At 40.2% G+C, this 27,802-nt stretch overlaps 2 protein-coding genes across 4 annotated transcripts; one reads left to right on the forward strand and one right to left on the reverse strand.

Moving 5' to 3' along the window:
• Positions 1-345: 345 nt before the first annotated feature.
• Positions 346-974, reverse strand: LOC117530111 (gonadotropin-releasing hormone II receptor-like). The gene has a single exon (XM_034193090.1). The coding sequence runs from the start codon at positions 935-937 to the stop codon at positions 365-367; it is 573 nt and encodes a 190-aa protein (XP_034048981.1). The 5' UTR covers positions 938-974; the 3' UTR covers positions 346-364.
• Positions 975-5,447: 4,473 nt separating this feature from the next.
• On the forward strand, positions 5,448-27,625 carry LOC117529672 (oocyte zinc finger protein XlCOF26-like). 3 transcript variants are annotated; one of them, XM_034192690.1, is made up of 4 exons: positions 5,448-5,670; positions 20,601-20,624; positions 20,672-20,726; positions 26,203-27,625. In XM_034192690.1, the coding sequence occupies exons 3-4, from the start codon at positions 20,709-20,711 to the stop codon at positions 27,313-27,315; spliced, it is 1,131 nt and encodes a 376-aa protein (XP_034048581.1). In that variant the 5' UTR covers positions 5,448-5,670; positions 20,601-20,624; positions 20,672-20,708; the 3' UTR covers positions 27,316-27,625. The 3 variants fall into 3 exon arrangements, with proteins under 3 accessions (XP_034048581.1, XP_034048513.1, XP_034048444.1); XM_034192622.1 differs by having other exon boundaries at positions 20,601-20,726; positions 26,203-27,624; XM_034192553.1 differs by lacking the exon at positions 5,448-5,670 and adding an exon at positions 19,355-19,487 and having other exon boundaries at positions 20,601-20,726; positions 26,203-27,624.
• The last annotated feature ends 177 nt before the right edge of the window (positions 27,626-27,802 follow it).

Below are 27,802 nucleotides of genomic sequence, written 5' to 3' on the forward strand. Positions count from 1 at the left end.
CATTTTCTCGTGTATACGTTGGAGACAAATCTAACACAATGCAAAGAATGACAGCTGAATACTTTCAGGTTGTAATGCTGTTGTATGCTGGGAAGAATTTGACACTAAAATCAACACTATAGACCAGGTCCAAATATTTTTTAGATCATCCAGCTGCTGACAAAGCAAGCTGTGCACTTTTGTTAAATCTATGTTGTTTTTGTTCACTTTCATTGGACTTAAAACAGTTTTTTTTTTTTTTTTTTTTGTGCTGAAATATTAATGAGACAGACAGGCCATAAAATGTTCTGATTTAAAAAAAACAAAAACAAGTATGTAACATGATTCTGTTAACATAAACGGTCTCGTTTTACACATGTACAACCTAAGCTGGGATACCAGACCTCACCTGAGGGACAGACAACACGGAGCTCATGGCCCACGCCACCGTCAGCATGACTCTGTTCCTCTTCTTGGCCTTATTGATAGCCAGCGGGTTGAGAATGGCTGACTGCCGGTCCAGGCTAATCACCACGGTGACAAAGGCGCATGAGTACATCGCTTGCAGCTTCAGAAACATCAGAATCCTGCAGGCAAAGTCTCCAGCAAGCCACTGAACTGTGATGTTCCACACGGCATCCATAGGCATCACGATGAAGGTCACCAGCAGGTCTGCAAAGGTCAGATTGATTATCAGGACCCTGACATGAGATTTACGATTGCCATTGCAGCATGCCACCCACAGCATGGCCAGGTTGCAAAAGGTCGATATGCCACACAGAATGAAGGTAATGACCACTCTGACTTTGGCCGCTGTGGTGAATGTGGGCAGCTGTATAGTGTCACCCCCTGCAGTCCAGTTGGCAGATGGCCAGGAGCAGTTGTAACTGGAGTTCAGTTGATATCCGGTCGTCAGGTGGTGCATCGTGAGGGCGGGATCAGTGAGAGTGGAATTCATTTTCTGAGCCTCGCAGAGGAAGACTCATTCTGCTCATCCACTACGAGTTCGACACTGGCAGCAAACAAAAAAAGTGAGTCAGTGTATTTATTCCATAAATAAATACTTGAGCGTCTTATCGCTTAAAACTGCCATGCATAAACCGTACGAAACTAAAGCATGCAGACTCACAAATTTCAACAGTTACACTACAACACCAAAAGAAAACTGGAAAACACACCCAGCATCTGAATACTTTATATGTACACATCAGTTCATCCATACTATCCAAGCGTTGCTGTAATATGTACTAAAAAGTAAGCCGTTTTACCTCCCCTTTAAGCCATATGTTCACAGATGACACGTATCCACATACCCACACATGCCATGACGTTTTCTATTTTGCAACTGTAGACTTTTTGAAAGGATTTCTCATGTATTTTTGTGCAATGTCCCTCAGATGACACTGCCATTTTCATGTATGTTGTCTATATTCTTTGAATTTTCCCAGGAAGTTGCTCTCCTTCAGTGACCAGACTCCTGCTGCATTGTGAACACTATAGACAGAAGATCTCCAGATACAGCTGAAGAACCACTCAATGCCTATTGAGTACTTAGACACCCTATAGATTGCAACATAATGCTTTTTTACAGAATATATAGTACACTACTACAACCCCTGGCAAAAATTATGGAATCACCGGCCTCGGAGGATGTTCATTCAGTTGTTTAATTTTGTAGAAAAAAGTAGATCACAGACATGACACAAAACGAAAGTCATTTCAAATGGCAACTTTCTGGCTTTAAGAAACACTATAAGAAATCAAGAAAAAAAATTGTGGCAGTCAGTAACGGTTACTTTTTTAGACCAAGCAGAGGAAAAAAATATGGAATCACTCAATTCTGAGGAATAAATTATGGAATCACCCTGTAAATTTTCATCCCCAAAACTAACACCTGCATCAAATCAGATCTGCTCGTTAGTCTGCATCTAAAAAGGAGTGATCACACTTTGGACAGCTGTTGCACAAAGTGGACTGACATGAATCATGGCTCCAACACGAGAGATGTCAACTGAAACAAAGGAGAGGATTATCAAACTCTTAAGAGGGTAAATCATCACGCAATGTTGCAAAAGATGTTGGTTGTTCACAGTCAGCTGTGTCTAAACTCTGGACCAAATACAAACAACTTGGGAAGGTTGTTAAAGGCAAACATACTGGTAGACCAAGGAAGACATCAAAGCGTCAAGACAGAAAACTAAAAGCAATATGTCTCAAAAATCGAAAATGCACAACAAAACAAATGAGGAAGCTCTTTGGTTGTAATCAACTGATTTAAAAAAAAAACAATAGTTTTACTATCTGTGAAATCAGAAAAGAGTGAAGTGTGGATTTTGTTTTTGGTTTTTTTTAGAAAATTTCAAATCTGAAAAATGACACAAGGGACTGAAAATATCAGATATTTTTAAAATGAATATTGTTTTTCTTCTTGAATATGTTATTATTAAATATTAAAACCATTCACACAAGAAGTAAATATATGGTCTTCTTACCTGTTCATTTCAGTGAGATCATCTTTAAATGTGTCCACCTTTACAAAACCACATCTGAAAAATAATTTAATTCCTTCTGTCCTGGTTGAAGAAAAGTCCATTTGTAGCCACTTTAGTGCCAGGTTCCACCGCCCGCTGTAATCAGTTATTGCGGCTGATTGATCCAGTGTCATGCCATGTTGTTAACAAGCGGCTTTGTGCTGCAAGAAAACGACTCCCAGTGCCTCATTACATCTCAGTCTGCATGCGATGACATTATCCCATTATCCAGAAAACAATAAAACAATCAAAGATCCTCAGTTTTGACTCAGTGTGGAGAGGAGCAGCCAGGGACTCCAGTCAAGTGCACACTTGTCAATATAAATGTTCCATCTGCCATTCTGCCAGCGAAAAGTAACCATTCTGACACCGAAAACATGGTGCAGCTCCAACCCGAACCATGGGGCTGTCAGTAGCCTGTAAAAATCCATAAATTAACAAATGACAAGTAAGATAATGGTTCCGGAGCTGACGCCACATCCTTCTCCTCCTTGTCTAATGTCATCACGCCAGGAAGTTCCTGGTTTTTAGCGGCGCGCAGTTCAAAATCCGAATATTTATCTCTTCAAGAACTGCGCACCAGGAAAGGATAAATTTAAAACTGTTGTTTCATTTTAGTCTAAAATATTAATGAAAACTTGGGATTATGTGCCACCTACACTTTAATCCTTATATTTAGAGTAAATTGGCCTTGTCCCATCTTTTTTGGAATGTGTTCTGACCTTAAACACAGGAATGACTTCATGTTAACAAATTAAATGAAGTTGACCATAAAAACATGAAACATATTGGGTTTGTTCTGTTTGCAATGAAATGGAAGTCAAAATAAATATAAGAATCACTGCTTTTCGTTTGGCAGAACAGTGGCTTAGTAGGTCACACTGTTGCCTCACAGCGAGAAGGTCGTGGGTTCAATTCCCGCCTGTGACGTTTCTGTGTGGAGTTTGCATGTTCTCCCCGTGTTTGCGTGGGTTTCCTCCAGGTGCTCCGGTTTCCTGCCACATCCAAAAACAGCGGGTTAGGTGGATTGGAATCCTTAAATTGTTTATAGGTGTGCGAGTGGGTGTGAATGTGTTTTTTTGTCTGTTTGTGGCCCTGCGACAGACTGCCGTCCTGTCCTGGGTGTACCCTGCCTCGTGCTCTGTGGCTGCTGGGATATGCTCCAGTCCCCCGTGACCCTTGATTGGACTAAGTGGTTAAAGATGAGTGTGAATGTGTCTGTGTGCTTTTCTTTTCTTTTCCCCCATTTTGTCATAAGCCTGGTAAATCAGACCCATTCACTTCACAAAAAACATTTCTTATCCTCCCAACCTTTTCTGATTTGTGATTGTACTTATTTTCTGTACATTGTGTACATTGGTGTTCTTGAATATTTTTATTTAATATTTCTTGTATTTTTTTGGGGGGGGGGGGGGGGGGGGTGGATATTGAGTGTTTTGTGGCCCTGGTCTGCCTGAAGGTTGCTGCTGTATTGAAGTGGTTTCCTGTAAGAGATTAAGAGATTAATAAAAAAAAATCTTTGTGTCTGCTGACCCTTAAGTGGTTGAAGATGAGTTATTTTGCATTTGAGTTTACAAGTCATATTTGCACATTAATATACAGTAAATGTAACTCAAGTAATTGCATTAAGCATTTTTCCTGCTGTTTGTGCTTTTTTTTGTTGTTGTTTTTGTTTTTTTAACTATGCTGCCAGAGTGAATGTTGAAGAACCGTAATCTGTTTACTGACACAAAGACTTCTATTGGAGGTTTTTTATTTTTTATTTTTCTTTAACCTTCGCTAGTGAAGTTAGTGGTTATGTTTATGCTTGTTTGGTTGTGAACCGTCTGAAGCCCAGAAGGTTTTATATGTCGTGATGAAATTTTACAGAAGATTCTTATCCTGATAGGCAAGAACTGATTCCATTTTCAAGGTTATAGGTCAAAGATCATAGTCGGGAAAAAAATCTTGGAAAACTGAAAAAAAAAACAAAAAAAAAACCCCTATCTTTAACATTGAGTGAATATTTGAAAATTCATAACTGTTAAAAAAGATCACATTTCTTTAATATTTGAGAGCATTATGTAGGATGGTATCCTTCATGGACTGGCAAGGTATGATCCGGTTTGGATCTGATCCGGATTACAGATTTTGTGGCCATTTAAATTGATTGAAAACCCAATTTAATGTATATTTTACATTATATCTTAATCAAACGGGCCACAATATTTGAACGTGAGGTGCAGACTGGCACTCACGATTGCCTGCCAAAGTTTGATTGGGATTTGGTCCTGAGTGTGGATTTTATGGATGTTTGAATTTCATATTGAAAAGCCTATTTGGTTAGATTAGATAGAATTTTATTAATCCTTTGGACAGACTCCCTTAGGGAAACTGAGGTTCTAGCAGCATTGGTTTACTGTCTACTACTGTTCCTCTCCTTCTTGTCTTCTGCCTTCCTGTTACTCCTCCTCCCCTTAAGTGAGGAGTTGTACAGTCTGATGGCCTGACGGATAAAGGAGTTTTTCAGTCTGTTGGTCCTGCACTTGGGAAGGAGCAGTCTGTGGCTGAAGAGGCATAATGTCCAGCAGTTTGTCGGACATTATGGACCATGCCAATCACCCTCTGCACACCGTCTGCATTTGGTGTACATTTTGCATTATATCTCAATCAAAAGTGCCTCAGTCACTCTCATTTCTGACGAGTTGCAAACTTGCACTCTCAATGAATAGACTTAAGTTTAATCTGCATCTGATCCATATTGCAGATTTAGCGGATATTTGATTGTAACATTGAAAAGCCCTTTTGATCTATATTTTAGTTTATTTAAAGGCACTTATAACAGGACTTTGACCTTGAAATTTTTTTCCAAGGTAAAAATTTGTGGGCATTAGCGGAGGTTTGTGCTCCACAGGCGCTGTGCTCTGGCTTCTTTTGTTTGTTTTTGTAGTCGTCGTACTAGTTGTTTTATTTCGTCTCTTCATGTTGAAAGAACATTGGAATAGATTAATTCTCTCGCCAAAACATTTTGGGCTAAAATGTGACCTTGCAGAAAAGGTAAAAAAAAAAAAAAAAACTTTATGGCCTATGTTTCCGTCGGATCTGTTTTCCTGACGGACCGACAGGATGTGCGCTAAAGAAAAGCTTCCGCCTGCTTTCGTAAGAAGAATCGAGTTTTAAGGTAAAATGTTAAATTCGTTCTCCTTTTTGTGAAATGTCATTTGGAAATATGTTTGCACCCCCCCCAGAAAAGAACTGAACTGACTAATAATTCACAGATGGAGGACGACGGCCAGATTTTGGAGCTTTAGCTAACTGAATAGAGGGGGAAAAAACGGGTTCGTTCACATTAGCAGCCAATCCGTCATTAAATCTTTATTTCTGTCGCGGTTCAGTATCGCAGATAAATGGCGCATCATAAACTTTAAAAAGAGATGAGGAAGTGCAAAGAAGTCCTGAGTATTACCGAAATAGACTCGATATTAAAAGCAACATCAAATTTATAGCTGTAAACTTTCAATGAACTAATTAATGTTTTTTGAGGTAAATCCTTTGTTCAACAGTTTGGAGCCTACTTAGAGAAAACTGAGTTTCCAGTTACGTTTTTATTATTATTATTAATTATTTATTTTGTAAATTCACCCCCCTTTTAATTTCTTCTTCTTTGTCTTTCGGCTGTTCCCGTTGGGGGTCGCCACAGCAGATCAATCGTTTCCATCTCACCCTGTCCTCTGTATCTTCCTCTGTCACACCAACCACCTGCATGTCCTCTCTCAGCATATCCATGAACCTCCTCTTTGGTCTCCCTCTTCTCCTCCTGCCTGGTGGCTCCATCCTCAGCATCCTTCTCCCTATATACCCTGGGTCCCTCCTCTGCACATGTCCAAACCATCTCAATCTCGCCTCTCTGACTTTGTCTCCAAACTGTCCCACCTGAGCTGTCCCTCTGATATGTTCATTCCTAATCTTGTCCATTCTTGTCACTCCCAAAGAGAATCTCAACATCTTCAGCTCTGCCACCTCCAGCTCTGCCTCCTGTCTTTTTGTTAGTGCCACTGTCTCTAAACCGTACAACATAGCTGGTCTCACTACTGTTTTGTAAACTTTCCCCTTCACTCTTGCTGATATTCTTCGGTCACAAATCACTCCTGCCACCTTTCTCCACCCTGCCTGCACTCTCTTCTTCACCTCTCTACCACACTCTCCATTACTTTGAACAGTTGACCCCAAATATTTAAACTCATCTACTTTCACCACTTCTACTCCTTGTAACTGCACTATTCCACTGGGCTCCCTCTCATTCACACACATGTACTCAGTCTTGCTTCTACTGACTTTCATTCCCCTTCTCTCCAAAGCATATCTCCACCTCTCCAGACTAGACTCAACTTGCTCTCTACTCTCACTACAGATCACAATGTCATCTGCAAACATCATAGTCCATGGGGACTCCTGTCTGATCTCATCTGTCAACCTGTCCATCACCACTGCAAACAAGAAAGGACTCAGAGCTGATCCTTGGTGTAATCCCACCTCCACCTTGAATGAGTCTGTCATTCCGACTGCGCATCTCACCGCTGTCACACTATTCTTGTACATGTCCTGCACTACCCTAACATACTTCTCTGCCACTCCAGACTTCCTCATACAATGCCACAACTCTTCTCTTGGCACCCTATCATAAGCTTTTTCTAAGTCCACAAACACAATGTAACTCTTTCTGTCCTTCTCTGTACTTTTCCAACAGTATTCTCAGAGCAAACATTGCATCTGTAGTGCTCTTTCTCGGCATGAAACCATATTGCTGCTCACAGATCTTCACCTGTTTTCTAAGCCTAGCTTCTACTACTATTTCCCATAACGTCATGCTGTGGCTGATCAGCTTTATGCCTCTGTAGTTACTGCAGCTCTGCACATCACCCTTGTTCTTGAAAATAGGAACCAGCATACTTCGTCTCCACTCCTCAGGCATCCTCTCACTTTCCAAGATTTTATTAAACAATCTGGTTAGAAACTCTACTGCCGCCATCTAGACATTTCCATGCCTCCATTGGAATGTCATCTGGACCAACTGCCTTTCTACTCTTCATCCTCTTCATAGCAGCCCTCACTTCTTCCTTGCTAATCTCTTTTACTTCCTGATTTACTCTCACCACATCATCCAGCCTTTTCTCTCGCTCATTTTCTTTATTCATCAACTCTTCAAAATATTCCCTCCACCTTCTCAGCACACACTCCTCACTTGTCAGCACATTACCATGTGCATCTTTTACCACCCTAATCTGCTGCACATCCTTTCCAGCTCTGTCCCTTTGTCTGGCCAATCGGTACAAGTCCTTTTCTCCTTCCTTACTATTCAACTTCTTGTACAGCTCGCAGTATGCCTTTCCTTTGCTTTTGCCACTTCTCGCCTTACACCGCATCTCCTTGTACTCCTGTCTACTTTCTTCATCTCTCCGACTATCCCAAAACTTTTTCGCCAACCTCTTTCTCCTTATGCTTTCCTGGACCTCTTCATTCCACCACCAAGTCTCCTTGTCTTCCTTCCACTGTCCAGATGTCATACCCAGTACTGCCCTAGCTGTCTCCCTCACCACATCTGCAGTACTTTTCCAGTTGTCCAAAATTGCTTCCCCTCCAACCAGTGCTTCTCTCACCTGCTCACTAAATTTCACACAACAGTCTTCCTCCTTCAGCTTCCACCATCTGATCCTTTGTTGAGCTCTCACTCTCTTCTTCTTCTTTACCTCTAAAGTCATCCTACAAACAACCATCCTATGCTGTCTAGTGACACTCTCTCCTGCTACCACCTTACAGTCTGTGATTTCTTTTAGTTTGCATCTCCTATAAAGAATGTAGTCCACCTGTGTGCACCTTCCTCCACTCTTATATGTTACCCTGTGCTCCTCCCTTTTCTTAAAGTAGGTATTCACCACAGCCATTTCCATCCTTTTTGCAAAATCAACTACCATCTGTCCTTTCCCATTCCTATCCTTGATACCATATCTGCCCATTACTTCCTCATCACCTCTGTTCCCTTCACCAACATTCCCATTGAAGTCTGCTCCTGTCACCACTCTTTCATGCTTGGGCACACTCTCCACCACCTCATCTAACACACTCCAGAAATCTTCTTTCTCCTTCATCTCACAACCTACCTGTGGGGCATATGCACTGATGATATTCATCATCACCCCTTCAATTTCCAACTTCACACTCATCACCCTGTCAGACACTCGCTTAACCTCCAACACACTTTTAACATACTCTTCCTTTAAAATGACCCCAACACCATTTCTCTTCCTGTCCTCACCATGGTACAACAACTTGTACCCACCGCCGATGCTCCTGCTCTTACTTCCCTTCCACTTGGTCTCTTGCACACACAATATGTCTACCTTTCTCCTCTCCATCATATCAGCCAGCTCTCTCCCTTTAGGAGAGAGCTGGCTGATATGATGCTCAAGGAGACCTCCCTCGGCCTCCTTTAGCAGTAATGGTACTTGTAATAAGTGTAGCTTATTCGTAGCTTTGGAGGCCAGGCTGGGCGAATTGGAGACTCGGCTCCGCACCGTGGAAAATTCTACAGCTAGCCAGGCCCCTGTAGTCGGTGCGGACCAAGGTAGCTTAGCCGCCGTTAGTTCCCTTCCAGCAGATCCCGAGCAGCCGGGAAAGCAGGCCGACTGGGTGACTGTGAGGAAGAAGCGTAGTTCTAAACAGAAGCCCCGTGTACACCGCCAACCCGTTCACATTTCTAACCATTTTTCCCGACTGGGCGACACACCCACCGAGGATCAAACTCTGGTTATTGGCGACTCTGTTTTGAGAAATGTGAAGTTAGTGACACGAGCAACCATAGTCAATTGTCTTCCGGGGGCCAGAGCAGGCGACATTGAAGGAAATTTGAAACTGCTGGCTAAGGCTAAGCGTAAATTTGGTAAGATTGTAATTCACGTCGGCAGTAATGACACCCGGTTACGCCAATCGGAGGTCACTAAAATTAACATTGAATCGGTGTGTAACTTTGCAAAAACAATGTCGGACTCTGTAGTTTTCTCTGGGCCCCTCCCCAATCGCACCGGGAGTGACATGTTTAGCCGCATGTTCTCCTTGAATTGCTGGCTGGCTGAGTGGTGTCCAAAAAATGAGGTGGGCTTCATAGATAATTGGCAAAGCTTCTGGGGAAAACCTGGTCTTGTTAGGAGAGACGGCATCCATCCCACTTTGGATGGAGCAGCTCTCATTTCTAGAAATCTGGCCAATTTTCTTAAATCCTCGAAACCGTGACTATCCAGGGTTGGGACCAGGAAGCAGAGTTGTAGTCTTACACACCTCTCTGCAGCTTCTCTCCTCCTGCCATCCCCTCATTACCCCATCCCTGTAGAGACGGTGCCTGCTCCCAGACCACCAATAACCAGCAAAAATCTATTTAAGCATAAAAATTCAAAAAGAAAAAATAATATAGCACCTTCAACTGCACCTCAGACTAAAACAGTTAAATGTGGTTTATTAAACATTAGGTTTCTCTCTTCTAAGTCCCTGTTAGTAAATGATATAATAATTGATCAACATATTGATTTATTCTGCCTTACAGAAACCTGGTTACAGCAGGATGAATATGTTAGTTTAAATGAGTCAACACCCCCCGAGTCACACTAACTGCCAGAATGCTCGTAGCACGGGCCGAGGCGGAGGATTAGCAGCAATCTTCCATTCCAGCTTATTAATTAATCAAAAACCCAGACAGAGCTTTAATTCATTTGAAAGCTTGACTCTTAGTCTTGTCCATCCAAATTGGAAGTCCCAAAAACCAGTTTTATTTATTATCTATCGTCCACCTGGTCGTTACTGTGAGTTTCTCTGTGAATTTTCAGACCTTTTGTCTGACTTAGTGCTTAGCTCAGATAAGATAATTATAGTGGGCGATTTTAACATCCACACAGATGCTGAGAATGACAGCCTCAACACTGCATTTAATCTATTATTAGACTCAATTGGCTTTGCTCAAAATGTAAATGAGTCCACCCACCACTTTAATCATATCTTAGATCTTGTTCTGACTTATGGTATGGAAATTGAAGACTTAACAGTATTCCCTGAAGACTTAACAGTATTCCCTGAAAGCTCTCTTCTGTCTGGTCATTTCTTAATAACATTTACATTTACTCTGATGGACTACCCAGCAGTGGGGAATAAGTTTCATTACACTAGAAGTCTTTCAGAAAGCGCTGTAACTAGGTTTAAGGATATGATTCCTTCTTTATGTTCTCTAATGCCATATACCAACACAGTGCAGAATAGCTACCTAAACTCTGTAAGTGAGATAGAGTATCTCGTCAATAGTTTTACATCCTCATTGAAGACAACTTTGGATGCTGTAGCTCCTCTGAAAAGAGAGCTTTAAATCAGAAGTGCCTGACTCCGTGGTATAACTCACAAACTCGCAGCTTAAAGCAGATAACCCGTAAGTTGGAGAGAAATGGCGTCTCACTAATTTAGAAGATCTTCACTTAGCCTGGAAAAAGAGTCTGTTGCTTTATAAAAAAGCCCTCCGTAAAGCTAGGACATCTTACTACTCATCACTAATTGAAGAAAATAAGAACAACCCCAGGTTTCTTTTCAGCACTGTAGCCAGGCTGACAAAGAGTCAGAGCTCTATTGAGCCGAGTATTCCTTTAACTTTAACTAGTAATGACTTCATGACTTTCTTTGCTAATAAAATTGTAACTATTAGAGAAAAAAATTACTCATAACCATCCCAAAGATGTGTTATCTTTGGCTGCTTTCAGTGATGCCGGTATTTGGTTAGACTCTTTCTCTCCGATTGTTCTGTCTGAGTTATTTTCATTAGTTACTTCCTCTAAACCATCAACATGTCTATTAGACCCCATTCCTACCAGGCTGCTCAAGGAAGCCCTACCATTAATTAATGCTTCGATCCTAAATATGATCAATCTATCTTTATTACACTCAACAAAAATATAAACACAACACTTTTGGTTTTGCTCCCATTTTGTATGAGATGAACTCAAAGATCTAAAACTTTTTCCACATACACAATATCACCATTTCCCTCAAATATTGTTCACAAACCAGTCTAAATCTGTGATAGTGAGCACTTCTCCTTTGCTGAGATAATCCATCCCACCTCACAGGTGTGCCATATCAAGATGCTGATTAGACACCATGATTAGTGCACAGGTGTGCCTTAAACTACCCACAATAAAAGGCCACTCTGAAAGGTGCAGTTTTATCACACAGCACAATGCCACAGATGTCGCAAGATTTAAGGGAGCGTGCAATTGGCATGCTGACAGCAGGAATGTCAACCAGAGCTGTTGCTTGTGTATTGAATGTTCATTTCTCTACCATAAGCCATCTCCAAAGGCGTTTCAGAGAATTTGGCAGTACATCCAACCAGCCTCACAGCCGCAGGCCACGTGTAACCACACCAGCCCAGGACCTCCACATCCAGCATGTTCACCTCCAAGATCGTCTGAGACCAGCCACTCACACAGCTGCTGAAACAATCGGTTTGCATAACCAAAGAATTTCTGCACAAACTGTCAGAAACCGTCTCAGGGAAGCTCATCTGCATGCTCGTCGTCCTCATTGGGGTCTCGACCTGACTCCAGTTGGTCGTCGTAACCGACTTGAGTGGGCAAATGCTCACATTCGCTGGCGTTTGGCACGTTGGAGAGGTGTTCTCTTCATGGATGAATCCCGGTTCACACTGTCCAGGGCAGATGGCAGACAGCGTGTGTGGCGTCGTGTGGGTGAGCGGTTTTCTGATGTCAATGTTGTGGATTGAGTGGCCCATGGTGGCGGTGGGGTTATGGTATGGGCAGGCGTCTATTATGGACGAAGAACACAGGTACATTTTATTGATGGCATTTTGAATGCACAGAGATACCGTGACAAGATCCTGAGGCCCATTGTTGTGCCATACATCCAAGAACATCACCTCATGTTGCAGCAGGATAATGCACGGCCCCATGTTGCAAGGATCTGTACACAATTCTTGGAAGCTGAAATGTCCCAGTTCTTGCATGGCCGGCATACTCACTGGCCATGTCACCCATTGAGCATGTTTGGGATGCTCTGGACCGGCGTATACGACAGCGTGTACCAGTTCCTTCCAATATCCAGCAACTTCGCACAGCCATTGAAGAGGAGTGGACCAACATTCCACAGGCCACAATTGACAACCTGATCAACTCTATGCGAAGGAGATGTGTTGCACTGCATGAGGCAAATGGTGGTCACACCAGATACTGACTGGTATCCCCCCCCAATAAAACAAAACTGCACCTTTCAGAGTGGCCTTTTACTGTGGACAGTCTAAGTCATGGTGTCTAATCAGCATCTTGATATGGCACACCTGTGAGGTGGGATGGATTATCTCAGCAAAGGAGAAGTGCTCACTATCACAGATTTAGACTGGTTTGTGAACAATATTTGAGGGAAATGGTGATATTGTGTATGTGGAAAAAGTTTTAGATCTTTGAGTTCATCTCATACAAAATGGGAGCAAAACCAAAAGTGTTGCGTTTATATTTTTGTTGAGTGTAGTTGGCTATGTACCACAGGCTTTTAAGGTGGCAGTAATTAAACCATTACTTAAAAAGCCATCACTTGACCCAGCTGTCTTAGCTAATTATAGGCCAATCTCCAACCTTCTTTTTCTCTCAAAAATTCTTGAAAGGGTAGTTGTAAAACAGCTAACTGATCATCTGCAGAGGAATGGTCTATTTGAAGAGTTTCAGTCAGGTTTTAGAATTCATCATAGTACAGAAACAGCATTAGTGAAGGTTACAAATGATCTTCTTATGGCCTCAGACAGTGGACTCATCTCTGTGCTTGTTCTGTTAGACCTCAGTGCTGCTTTTGATACTGTTGACCATAAAATTTTATTACAGAGATTAGAGCATGCCATAGGTATTAAAGGCACTGTGCTGTGGTGGTTTGAATCATATTTATCTAATAGATTACAATTTGTTCATGTAAATGGGGAATCTTCTTCACAGACTAAGGTTAATTATGGAGTTCCACAAGGTTCTGTGCTAGGACCAATTTTATTCACTTTATACAGACACCCTCTCTACTTTTAAGATTAGGCTTAAAACTTTCCTTTTTGCTAAAGCTTATAGTTAGGGCTGGATCAGGTGACCCTGAACCATCCCTTAGTTATGCTGCTATAGACTTAGACTGCTGGGGGGTTCCCATGATGCACTGAGTGTTTCTTTCTCTTTTTGCTCTGTATGCACCACTCTGCATTTAATCATTAGTGATTGATCTCTGCTCCCCTCCACAGCATGTCTTTTTCCTGGTTCTCTCCCTCAGCCCCAACCAGTCCCAGCAGAAGACTGCCCCTCCCTGAGCCTGGTTCTGCTGGAGGTTTCTTCCTGTTAAAAGGGAGTTTTTCCTTCCCACTGTCGCCAAGTGCTTGCACACAGGGGCTCGTTTTGAAATTGATTAAAAAAATGATTAAAAGATACGTTTCCCTTAGGCAGTATTATTAGACGGCATTGCTTAAATTTTCATTGTTACGCAGATCAATCAATCAATTCAATCAATCAATTTTTTTATATAGCGCCAAATCACAACAAACAGTTGCCCCAAGGCGCTTTATATTGTAAGGCAAGGCCATACAATAATTATGTAATACCCCAATGGTCAAAACGACCCCCTGTGAGCAAGCACTTGGCTACAGTGGGAAGGAAAAACTCCCTTTTAACAGGAAGAAACCTCCAGCAGAACCAGGCTCAGGGAGGGGCAGTCTTCTGCTGGGACTGGTTGGGGCTGAGGGAGAGAACCAGGAAAAAGACATGCTGTGGAGGGGAGCAGAGATCGATCACTAATGATTAAATGCAGAGTGGTGCATACAGAGCAAAAAGAGAAAGAAACAGTGCATCATGGGAACCCCCCAGCAGTCTACGTCTATAGCAGCATAACTAAGGGATGGTTCAGGGTCACCTGATCCAGCCCTAACTATAAGCTTTAGCAAAAAGGAAAGTTTTAAGCCTAATCTTAAAAGTAGAGAGGGTGTCTGTCTCCCTGATCTGAATTGGAAGCTGGTTCCACAGGAGAGGAGCCTGAAAGCTGAAGGCTCTGCCTCCCATTCTACTCTTACAAACCCTAGGAACTACAAGTAAGCCTGCAGTCTGAGAGCGAAGCGCTCTATTGGGGTGATATGGTACTACGAGGTCCCTAAGATAAGATGGGACCTGATTATTCAAAACCTTATAAGTAAGAAGAAGAATTTTAAATTCTATTCTAGAATTAACAGGAAGCCAATGAAGAGAGGCCAATATGGGTGAGATATGCTCTCTCCTTCTAGTCCCCGTCAGTACTCTAGCTGCAGCATTTTGAATTAACTGAAGGCTTTTTAGGGAACTTTTAGGACAACCTGATAATAATGAATTACAATAGTCCAGCCTAGAGGAAATAAATGCATGAATTAGTTTTTCACCATCACTCTGAGACAAGACCTTTCTGATTTTAGAGATATTGCGTAAATGCAAAAAAGCAGTCCTACATATTTGTTTAATATGCGCTTTGAATGACATATCCTGATCAAAAATGACTCCAAGATTTCTCACAGTATTACTAGAGGTCAGGGTAATGCCATCCAGAGTAAGGATCTGGTTAGACACCATGTTTCTAAGATTTGTGGGGCCAAGTACAATAACTTCAGTTTTATCTGAGTTTAAAAGCAGGAAATTAGAGGTCATCCATGTCTTTATGTCTGTAAGACAATCCTGCAGTTTAGCTAATTGGTGTGTGTCCTCTGGCTTCATGGATAGATAAAGCTGGGTATCATCTGCGTAACAATGAAAATTTAAGCAATACCGTCTAATAATACTGCCTAAGGGAAGCATGTATAAAGTGAATAAAATTGGTCCTAGCACAGAACCTTGTGGAACTCCATAATTAACTTTAGTCTGTGAAGAAGATTCCCCATTTACATGAACAAATTGTAATCTATTAGACAAATATGATTCAAACCACCGCAGCGCAGTGCCTTTAATACCTATGGCATGCTCTAATCTCTGTAATAAAATTTTATGGTCAACAGTATCAAAAGCAGCACTGAGGTCCAACAGAACAAGCACAGAGATGAGTCCACTGTCCGAGGCCATAAGAAGATCATTTGTAACCTTCACTAATGCTGTTTCTGTACTATGATGAATTCTAAAACCTGACTGAAACTCTTCAAATAGACCATTCCTCTGCAGATGATCAGTTAGCTGTTTTACAACTACCCTTTCAAGAATTTTTGAGAGAAAAGGAAGGTTGGAGATTGGCCTATAATTAGCTAAGATAGCTGGGTCAAGTGATGGCTTTTTAAGTAATGGTTTAATTACTGCCACCTTAAAAGCCTGTGGTACATAGCCAACTAACAAAGATAGATTGATCATATTTAAGATCGAAGCATTAAATAATGGTAGGGCTTCCTTGAGCAGCCTGGTAGGAATGGGGTCTAATAAACATGTTGATGGTTTGGATGAAGTAACTAATGAAAATAACTCAGAACAATCGGAGAGAAAGAGTCTAACCAAATACCGGCATCACTGAAAGCAGCCAAAGATAACGATACGTCTTTGGGATGGTTATGAGTAATTTTTTCTCTAATAGTTAAAATTTTGATGATACCCAGCTTTATTTATCCATGAAGCCAGAGGACACACACCAATTAGCTAAACTGCAGGATTGTCTTACAGACATAAAGACATGGATGACCTCTAATTTTCTGCTTTTAAACTCAGATAAAACTGAAGTTATTGTACTTGGGTAGTTTTGACCGTTGGGGTTTTTCCGTAATTATTGTATGGCCTTGCCTTACAATATAAGGCGCCTTGGGGCAACTGTTTGTTGCAATTTGGCGCTATATAAATAAAATTTATTTGATTTGATTTACCAGTCATACTACCAACATTCAAAGTCCCCACTCTCATTTCCACCCTTCTAGTTTTCTTCTTCTCCCGCTATTCGTGGCAACGTTTTCCTCCTCTTCTTCGTCGTCTTCGCCCAGCAGTAGCCCAATTTCCACCGGCACCCTGTTGGGCAATAGCACCGGTGGCGGACGTTGTTAACCCGGGCCGCGACCGATCCGGTATGGGAATTCGATTCTGAGTCTGCATAGTTGGGTTGGCTTGTTTTACGCCGGATGCCCTTCCTGACGCAACCCTCCTCATTTATCTGTTTATTTCTTAGTGTGTGTATATATATATATATATTTATTTTGGGGAATTTAGTTGGTCTAAATTCATTTTCTATTTTAACATCCATTTTCCATTGGTGTATTTTTTATTTTTTGTGTGTGGGTGTTTTGTATATTTGTGAATGTCAAATTAAAGGGTTGTAATTGTCGGAGGATCTGAGTGATTGAATGCAAGCGAGGACCATATTTTTTATTGTTTTATAACAACAACAACAATTTCTCCAACATTCATACTGTGACTTGAATGTGAAACAAATACAAACACAAAACAACACATTTGATTTCAGTGACGTTTAAAATATAGGCAGTAGCTACTCATACTTGACTGTTTTAATAACGTTCATACATTGCACAACCTTGTTATGGTTAGTGTTTGGATCAGTGGTTGTGGTAGTTATGGAATCTGTTGTTTTTTTGTTATGAAGTGTTTTTTGTTGTTTAGTTTTTTTTTCCAGACAGAAATAGATATAAACACATACAAACAAATACAGCATCAGGGGAGACAAGCAAAATACAAATGGAAAAAAATGGAGTACACAAAATAAAAATTGAAAAGAAAATTATAAGAACATATTAAGTTTGGAGCACAGTTGCATTGTTTTCATAGCTTTTCAATTACAGGAGGTAGATAAAGTCAACGTAGGACTCTTCCAAGGAATAAAAAGAGGGTTTAGTGTTTAATCGCTTACATTTATGGATATAAACCTTGGCCAGAAATAAAAATGAGATTACACAGAAAATAAACATCATTCAAGTCTCTGCTATAATCAGTAAAATCAAACAATACATCTTTTGAACAAAGTACAAAGGCATCATAGACATAGCCCAAAGTAAAACGATAAATGCCTTGCCATAAACTCTGTGTGATCACATGTCCAAAATAAATGGAATATGGTCTCTGGGTGTTTATTACAAACAGTACAAGACACATCAATGTCCTTGAATTTTACTAGAAAAGATTTCACAGGTTAATAGTGATGAATTATTTTCAAGGAGATTTCTTTAACTTTGTGAATCAATCTATTAGGAAGATGAGACCATATTTTTTTTCCCAGCACAAGTCTTGAACAGGCTTATTTCAGGTTGAAATTACCTGTGGGACAAAGATGCATTCAGATTGGAATAAGATACAGATTTTTTTATTTTTTTTACAGGGTGCTGGTTGAAAACATATTTTCCCAGTTGGTGTGTCAGCAGGATCAAGGAAAGGTGTCGTAATAGGAGGAAAAGTATAGTCTTGATAGAGCATACCAACACCAGATGGAATACCATCTACCTACATACGTAGCAAATAGATGTACTACGTAGCCTCATGATCATGTGACCTATATTGACCAATGATGGATATGCTACATACCAATAGAATTTTATTTTATTTTTTATTTTTTTACAAACTTTATTGGAATTTACAAGAAACAAGAAATTCACGGAAACATTTGGCAAAGTACAGTGAGTGAACAATCATGAAGGCAACAGGCAAGCTTGAAGATGGGAATTACAGAGTACAAGTGTTTAAGAAGTCACTGTATAATGTACCCGAAAAATAGAAAGGGGGAAGGGGGGGAACTGGGAGAACTCCAAGAGGTTCAGTTCTTCAAATAAATCAGAGCTTCACAGCATTTTTGTTCTTTGTTAACTTTAAGGAAGAGAAATAAAGACATAACGCTTCGTGAAATACAAACATTTGCTTTTGTTTTTATGAATAAAATATTTTGCTAGAACGATAACTGTGTTGATTGCCAGGTTCACTATACAACAGGGCGTTTCAGAAAAATTGATCTAATTTTGTAATCTCATTCATATGATCTAAAAATTTAACAGCATGTGGAGAAATAACCCAAAATTCTGTGTTTATTGTTTTAATGCTAATTTAATGTTTATCTTTTCAGGAATAGAAATGTCATTCATTAACAAAGAAAATGTGTTTTTTGTATTAGAGTCAAAAAAGAAGTGAGAAAATTTGATAAAAATGCACCAACCGCAATGACATGACATGGCACAAAGAGTTCAGAGAGGAAGGCCGTCTGTGTAAGGCAAAAGGATCTGGACAATGGACTTGGCGTGTGCCGTGTCAAAGGTGTTGAAAATGCGAAGTTGTTCATGAAGTCCACATAGCTTTGAATTTCCCATTCAAATTTTGATGAATAAATGTAATTTTGCTCAACATTAAGCCCATTTAGTTTTATTTGCCTAAATTATATGTCTCAAATGATATACTTTAAAAAAAACACCCTGTATATCTTATAAAACATATGATTGCCTAAAGAAGATTATAAGGTAAATAAATGACCACTTTCAGCATCAGTGGGCTTTTGACAGGTCGGAGTCGATGTGATAACAGTCATAAATCAGAAGAGCAACTTCTTATCAACAATTCCTCCTTCAGTTCTCACGTGACCCAGAATGGAAAACTGGAAGAGGATTCACTTTTGTCTGCATGTGGAAAATAACCTCCAGTTCATGGAAAATGACCTCCAGTTCATGCAAATGAGATGAAAGTTAGCCACAGCTGCTGTTAATATTTTGGTCATTTCAGCAGCAGGTATTCTACATAAAATTAAGAAAATAAGCTAATGAGGTGCATCACTATCGTACGAGTCTGGCATGTGATGGGTTTTAATTGGGTTTATCGGCACTTTTAATGCTCAACCACTGTGAAGAAAAAGAGTTATAGTAGCAGAACAACCGGACACCTGTGGAGGTCGGTGACTGTTCAGCGTAACCACGGACTCAGAGGATGATGGGATTCGTACATTCACAGATTCTTTTTTAATGTAAAGTAGAACTGCCCCCCCCCCACACACACACACATATCAATCAATCAATTTTATTTATATAGCGCCAAATCACAACAAACAGTTGCCCCAAGGCGCTTTATATTGTAAGGCAAGGCCATACAATAATTACGGAAAAACCCCAACGGTCAAAACGACCCCCTGTGAGCAAGCACTTGGCAACAGTGGGAAGGAAAAACTCCCTTTTAACAGGAAGAAACCTCCAGCAGAACCAGACTCAGGGAGGGGCAGTCTTCTGCTGGGACTGGTTGGGGCTGAGGGAGAGAATCAGGAAAAAGACATGCTGTGGAGGGGAGCAGAGATCAATCACTAATGATTAAATGCAGAGTGGTGCATACAGAGCAAAAAGAGAAAGAAACACTCAGTGCATCATGGGAACCCCCCAGCAGTCTAAGTCTATAGCAGCATAACTAAGGGATGGTTCAGGGTCACCTGATCCAGTCCTAACTATAAGCTTTAGCAAAAAGGAAAGTTTTAAGCCTAATCTTAAAAGCAGAGAGGGTGTCTGTCTCCCTGATCTGAATTGGGAGCTGGTTCCACAGGAGAGGAGCCTGAAAGCTGAAGGCTCTGCTTCCCATTCTACTCTTACAAACCCTAGGAACTACAAGTAAGCCTGCAGTCTGAGAGCGAAGCGCTCTGTTGGGGTGATATGGTACTATGAGGTCCCTAAGATAAGATGGGACCTGATTATTCAAAACCTTATAAGTAAGAAGAAGAATTTTAAATTCTATTCTAGAATTAACAGGAAGCCAATGAAGAGAGGCCAATATGGGTGAGATATGCTCTCTCCTTCTAGTACCCGTTAGTACTCTAGCTGCAGCATTTTGAATTAACTGAAGGCTTTTCAGGGAATGTTTAGGACAACCTGATAATAATGAATTACAATAGTCCAGCCTAGAGGAAATAAATGCATGAATTAGTTTTTCACCATCACTCTGAGACAAGACCTTTCTAATATTAGAGATATTGCGCAAATGCAAAAAAGCATACATATACACACATACAGTGTGGAAAAAAAAGACACCAACAGTCAGGATAAGTTCCTTCTGCTTTCTGTGTCTGATAGTCCATCCCTCTGCTTCATGGTTTCAGAACTGGATGTTTGGAGAGACGCGTCTGATTGAGCAGCATCACATCAGCACTTTTCTTTCCGTTCCAGACAGCTGTGTGGAATTTTGTGTCTTCTGCTCGTGAGACGACATGAGTTCTTCACCAAAGGTACAAAGAAGAAACTTTTTTTCTGCCCGTCTTCAGTTTTGAATATAAAACGTACAGAGTTTAAGTAACTGTCAGTATTACACAGAAGAACAATACAATAACTGCATTTCAAGTGATGGGAAATTGTCAATAATCCACTTTAATAGCAGGAGTCTGTACAAACATTTTGGGAGTATTAAAGACTATTTACAACAATTTTGTCGACCATTCAGTATAATTGCCATAACGGAAACATGGCTTACAGAGGGTGATGATACAAATTATGAGCTGGAGGGTTATGAATTTAATCATTTGAATAGACGAAATAGAGGAGGAGGAGTGGCTTTGTATGTTGACAAAAGGATTAACTACAAAATTAAAGATCAAATGAGTGTGGCTGTGGAAAATCTTTTGGAATCCATCACAATTGAAATAGATATGGAAAAAGGCAAAAATATAATTATTAGCTGCATATATAGAGCTCCTGGCTCTAAAATTGAAGAATTTCAAAACTGGACAGAGAAAGTGTTTTCACAGATGGGTAATAAGCGAGTGTTTGTCTGTGGAGATATAAACATTGATCTGTTAAACCCACATCAGCATAAAGTAACTGAGGATTTCATTAACACTATGTACAGTCTAAATCTATATCCAAAAATTACTAGGCCTTCAAGAATCACCTCACATTCAGCTACTCTCATTGATAATATATTTACTAATGATATCGATACCAAAACACTAAGTGGCTTATTAATTAATGATATTAGTGACCATCTACCAATTTTTATAGTAACTGATTTGAAGTGTATTAAAAAACGTTCTGAGAAAAAACAATATTGCAAGCGCTTGCAATCTGAAGAAGCTATCACTGCCTTAAAAATTATTTACTTTTACAGGATTGGAATTCCATTTACAATCAGCAAGATGCAAATTTAGCATATTCCGAATTTGAAAACATATTTCTCAATATATATAACAAAAATTGTCCAATTATAAGTTTAATAAAAGTATAACTATAAACCTAACCCATGGATAACAAAAGGCCTTCAAAAGGCGTGTATAAAGAAAAATAGGCTATACAGAGAATTCATTAAAAGTAAATCAAGAGAGGCAGAGGTTAAATATAAGGACTGTAAAAATAAACTAACAACTATTATGCGGAACTGTAAAAAATCATACTTTGGAAAAATACTAAACGATAATAAAAACAATATAAAGGAAACATTGAAAATATTGAATAGTATTATAGCAAATAAACCCAAATCAAATAACTATCCAACATACTTTACTTATGACAACAAAGATGAATATAACATGAGCCAAGTAGTGAATAGTTTCAGTAAATTTTTTGCTAATGTTGGGCCAGATCTGGCAGCTGAAATCCCGCACAGTCCATGGGAAAATCAGCAGTTAATTGCTAGAAATCCACACACAATGTTTCTCAGCCCAGTAGATGAAAGGGAAATTATTAACATAGTTAGTACATGTAAAAGTAAAAAGTCAGCGGATCAGAATGAGGTACATATGTTCTTAGTAAAGCGAATAATTACTGAAATTGCGAAACCATTATCATATATTTTTAATAAATCATTTAAAACTGGGATTGTTCCTAACAGTATGAAAGTGGCAAAAGTGATTCCTTTATTCAAATCTGGTAGCAACCATCTTTTTACTAACTATAGGCCTGTGTCTCTACTCTCACAATTTTCAAAGATACTGGAAAAACTTTATAACAGCAGACTGGATAAATTTATAGATCAACACAACTTGCTTGATGAAAGTCAATATGGTTTCAGAGCAAAAAGGTCCACGACACTGGCATTGCTAGATTCCATAGAAGAGATCAATAAACATGTGGACCAAAGGGTAATAGTTGCAGGTTTATTTATTGACTTAAGAAAGGCTTTTGATACAATTGATCACAATGTACTATTTCAAAAGTTGGAACTGTATGGGATCAGAGGAGTTGCTCTGAGTTGGATTAAAAGCTATTTAGAAAACCAAAAGCAGTTTGTTAAACTCGGGGAATACTGTTCTTCATGTCTGGACATTGTTTGTGGGCTACCACAAGGTTCTGTGTTGGGCCCAAAATTATTTATTTTATACATTAATGATTTATGCAAAGTCTCAGATATGATTAAAACTGTGCTCTTTGCAGATGACACAAACCTGTTTTGCTCAGGGGAAAATCTGCAACAACTATTATCTGATTTAGGAACAGAAATGATAAAGTTAAAGAAATGGTTTGATATTAACAAATTATCATTAAATTTGTCTAAAACTAAATTGATATTTGGAAATTATAAAAAAGACATACAAATTCAGTTAAATATATACATGGGGTAAACATAGAACGTGTCAAAGACAATAAGTTTTTAGGTGTCATTATTGATGAAAAAATTAATTGGAAAGCTCATATTCAGCATATTCAAATGAAGGTATCAAAAAGTATTGCAGTATTAAATAAAGTGAAGCATGTTCTTGATTGCATTGCAGAGCACTACATACTCTCTGTTGTTCTTTGGTTGCTCCCTACTTGACTTATTGCGCTGAAGTTTGGGGCAACAATTACAAAACTACATTGCAACCATTATTCGTTCTTCAAAAAAGAGCATTAAGGACAATTCATAATGCAGGTTATCGAGACCACACCAACCCACTGTTCATAAAATCTCAAATACTAAAACTTAATATGATATGATTTCGTTCAAGACCGTTCAATTAATGCACAAAGTGAAAAATAAACAAGTGCCATTTAGAATTCAAGAATATTTTACTGAGAGAGAAGGAAAATATAATTTACGGGGCTTGTATCATTTTAAAATTGCTGGCGCTCGGCGACCAGGAAAGGTTTCTGTGTCTCCATTTGTGGCCCTAGATTATGGAATAACCTGACGGATGACCTCAAACGATGTCCAAATATCAATCAGTTTAAAAATCAATATAAAAAAAATGTTTTCAAGATATGAATCTAATGAAGTACGGTGAGTTTTGTGTTGTCAGTTGTAATTGTGAAATCAGTAACATTCATTTGTGTATGTATATGTGTGTGTGTGTGTGTATATACTGTATATGTATGTAAATATGTATGTAGACGAAGACACGGTGTTCACTTGATATTTTTATGATAATGGGATTTGAGTTTGTGTTGTTAAATGTGTTTGTAGCATGGCCTAAGCAGAGGGTCACCCCTTAGAGTCTGGTCTGCTTGAGGTTTCTTCCTCAATACATCAGAGGGAGTTTTTCCTTACCACTGTCGCCTGTGTGCTTGCTCTGGGGGTAGGTAATGTGTATATATGTATGTATATAAGGGGTGGGCATTTATAAGCCTTGCTTCTGCTCACCCCTTTTTGGTCACACATGTCACTGTGGAATTGTCTTGTATATCAGTCTTTGTTATTGATAAATTGTGTGCCAAATAAATAAGTTCAAGTTCAAGAGTTTACTTATGAATAATAACCTACAATATAAATCTGATCTTGTTGTCTTGCATCTTCTTTGGTGGGGGGTGGGCACCTTGTTCCAGAAAGGGCCAAGAGGGTGCAGGTGTTCTTTGCAGACACTGACTCCACCAGGTGATTTCACTGATTAACTGATTCCATTTGCTCAAAGTTATTTTAATCAGTGGAGCCACTGGTGGGATCAGTGGCTGCAAAGAAAACCTGCACCATCTTGGCCCTTTCTGGAACAAGTTGCCCACCCCTGTTCTTTGGGAATGTTTCAGAGATTTTTGTTTAACCAGGTATCTTTAATACAGTGATTAATGTATCAGGTGAAGTCTGAATTGTTTTGGAACTGGATCTCTGCAGAGGATAGTTGGGAACTGCTTCATAGTGAAACATCATATACATAGTGTGCAGCAATATGGATTTAGAAAAACAATATAATTACTTGTTACAATCTGATAAACTAGGTTTATAGATTTTTGTTATTGTTTTTGGGGATTGTGCACTGTTGTTTGTCTGGTTGTGTTAGCAAAATTTTTTGGTTTATTGATTAATTTATACTGTTTGTGCTGGTGTTTGCTGTTGTATGTGTGCATATATATATATATATATATATATATATATATAAAAATCGATTCATGTTTCAAGATTTGATTCAGAATCGATTATTTTGATTCAGTCCGATCTGATATTGGTTTGGGTTAGAAATGGTAAATGAACTGCATTTATATAGCGCTTTTCCATCTGCATCAGATACTCAAAGCGCTTTACACATCAATGCCTCACATTCACCCTGATGTGAGGCTGCTGCCATGCAAGGCGCTCATTACACACCAGGAGCAACTCTGGGATTAAGGACCTCGCCCAAGGGCCCTTAGTGTAGAGCTGGACTTGGGAGTTCCATTCTGAGGAGCTTCTATCACTGTGCAGTGGAGAGCATCCTCTGCACCTGCATCACTGTGTGGCTGGGCAGCTGCTGAGAGGGGGGCTCTGCAGAGGGTGATAAAGGCTGCACAGAGGACTGTAGGGAGCAGCCTTCCCACCACATCACATCTTTACTTGTCACGGTGCAGAGGAAGGGCTCTCCACATTCTGAGGGACTCCTCCCATCCTGCAGACAGTCTGTTTCAGCTCCTTCCCTCAGGCAGGTGGCTCAGGAGCATTCAGAGCAGAACTACCAGGCTCAGAAACAGCTTCTTCCCTGAGGCTGTCAGACTGTTGAACTCAAGCCGTGTACCATAAGAATTTACATCATCACATAGAGACTGCACTAAAACAACTTTAATTGCTCATGTGCAAAAACCTCCTGTGTGCAACATATGTGCAGTATTGGTTTCCAATTCATTCCCAGTGCAATGTCATAGTTATACTTGCTGTTCACACCTATATTTGGTATTAAATATGGTAGTTTTGGCTTTTATTTCATTTTAACAGGTTATATTTATAGTTTTTTAATTTTTAAATAACGGGACCTGAGTACAAATTTCATACCACTAACATGGAAGTGTGAATTGGCATGACAATAAAGTTCCTTGAATCCTTGAATTTGAACCGAGGATCCTCTGGTCTCAAGACCAACGCTTTAACCACTAGACCATCAATTAGTGTTAATCAATCATTTTTGAGCTGTTACCTAATTGTCTAGTTATGCAACATATTAATACTGGTATTATATTGACAAGATAGTTAAATTCCTTCACTTGGGGAAGTAACTCTCCCCTGACCCATAGGGAACGATCCACTCACTTCTGACAGAGGACCATGGTCTCAAATTTGAAGGTGCTGATTCTCATCCCAGTTGCTTCACTCTCAGCTTCAAACCTGCTCAGTAAAGATTGGAGGCCACCGTCTGATGAAGCCAACAAAACCATATCATCCACAAAAAGCAGAAAAACCAGTGCAGAATTTTTTCCAAATGCTCACCTGGTCCTTAGTTTTCATTCACAAGTCAAACTAGATTAATGCCAAAGATGTACATCCATCCTTTACTTTGAACTATGTTTGCACTTTAATGTTTTGTGTGGGTTTTTTTTTCCTTTCATTTCTTTCAGAAACAAAGCAACAAACGTGAACACACACTTGAGTCCTCTCAGCAAAACAATAAAACCTCTGCAACGCCTGCAAAGAAAGAGAAACGGTACAGCTGCGGCCAGTGTGGAAAACGCTTCAGACATTTGGGAACCTTAAAGCGACACTGGCGCATGCACACGGGGGAGAACCTGCTTTCCTGTGATCAGTGTGGAAGAGATTTCATCCGGCCAGCTGACTTCAAAAAACACCAGCTCATCCACAGCGGAGACAAACCATTCACTTGTGACCTTTGTGGACGAGCTTTTAGTCAGTCGTGTCACCTGAAAAGACACCAGGTCACCCACGGTGGAGATAAAACCCACACTTGTGACCAGTGTGGGAAAGCTTTCAGCCAGTCATCTCACCTAAAAACACACCAACGTCTGCACAGTGGAGACAAACCCTACACCTGTGAGCAGTGTGGAAGGGGTTTCGGCCGACCATCTGAGGTAAAAGCACACCAGCTCATCCACAGTGGAGATAAACCGCACGCCTGTGACCAATGTGGGAAAGCTTTCAGGCGGATGGATAATTTAAAAAGACATAAACTCATCCACAATGACAACAAACCGTACACCTGTGACCAGTGTGGGAAGAGTTTCCGTCTGTCAAACACCTATAAGGATCACCAGCGTAGCCACGTTGAAGACACCACGCACACGTGTAACCTGTGTGGGAAGCGATTATGTTCTCTGCAGGCGTTTAAGTATCACCAGAGTATTCACACCGGGGAGAGACCGTACCAATGCAGATACTGCGATAAAACCTTCATTTCAGCTTCAAAGTGGATGCACCATGAGCGTGTTCATGCTGGAGAAAAACCGTACAGCTGCGATCAGTGTGAGAAGAGTTTTTGCTCAAAGATTTCCTACATGAATCATAAACGTGTCCATGATGGCGACAAGCCGTACCAGTGTCAACACTGCACAAAAACCTTCGTCACATCCTTTAACCTCTCAAGACATGAACTCACTCATACGGGGATCAAACGCTACTGGTGTGGTGAATGTAACAAAAGCTTCACCAGCCTAAATCACTGGAAAACCTCGAAACTGAAGAGATGCTCTTCTGACAGCATGGTCAAACTAGCTTAGCTGAAGGTTCATCATCCATGTCTGGGAACAGGGATTTGTTTGAGACTCGCAGTGCTTTAGTGTGTATCAGGTGATAGAGTGAGCTGTCCATCAGAAAGTACAGGCAGTTCAACCCGTCCAAAGTATCCTTGAGCAAGACACTGGGCTCCTATTTGCTCTTATAGTCCATGGGCCAAGGTTCTGTACCACTTAAGAGGACTAAACAGCACTTAATAGTCCAGCCTGAATGTGCCATGGCAATTTCAATTTATTTTCCTTTATATAGCGCCAAATCACAACAGAGTTTCCTCAAGGCGCTTCACACAGGTAAGGTCTAACCTTACCAACCCCCAGAGCAACAGTGGTAAGGAAAAACACCCTCTGAGGAAGAAACCTCAAGCAGACCAGACTCAAAGGGGTGACCCTCTGCTTGGGCCATGCTACAAACATAAATTACAGAACAATTCACGGACGAATATACAAGAATTGCTGTTGGTGCACAGGACAG

This window comes from Thalassophryne amazonica, chromosome 1, assembly GCF_902500255.1.
Source record: "Thalassophryne amazonica chromosome 1, fThaAma1.1, whole genome shotgun sequence".
Lineage (NCBI taxonomy): Eukaryota > Metazoa > Chordata > Actinopteri > Batrachoidiformes > Batrachoididae > Thalassophryne > Thalassophryne amazonica.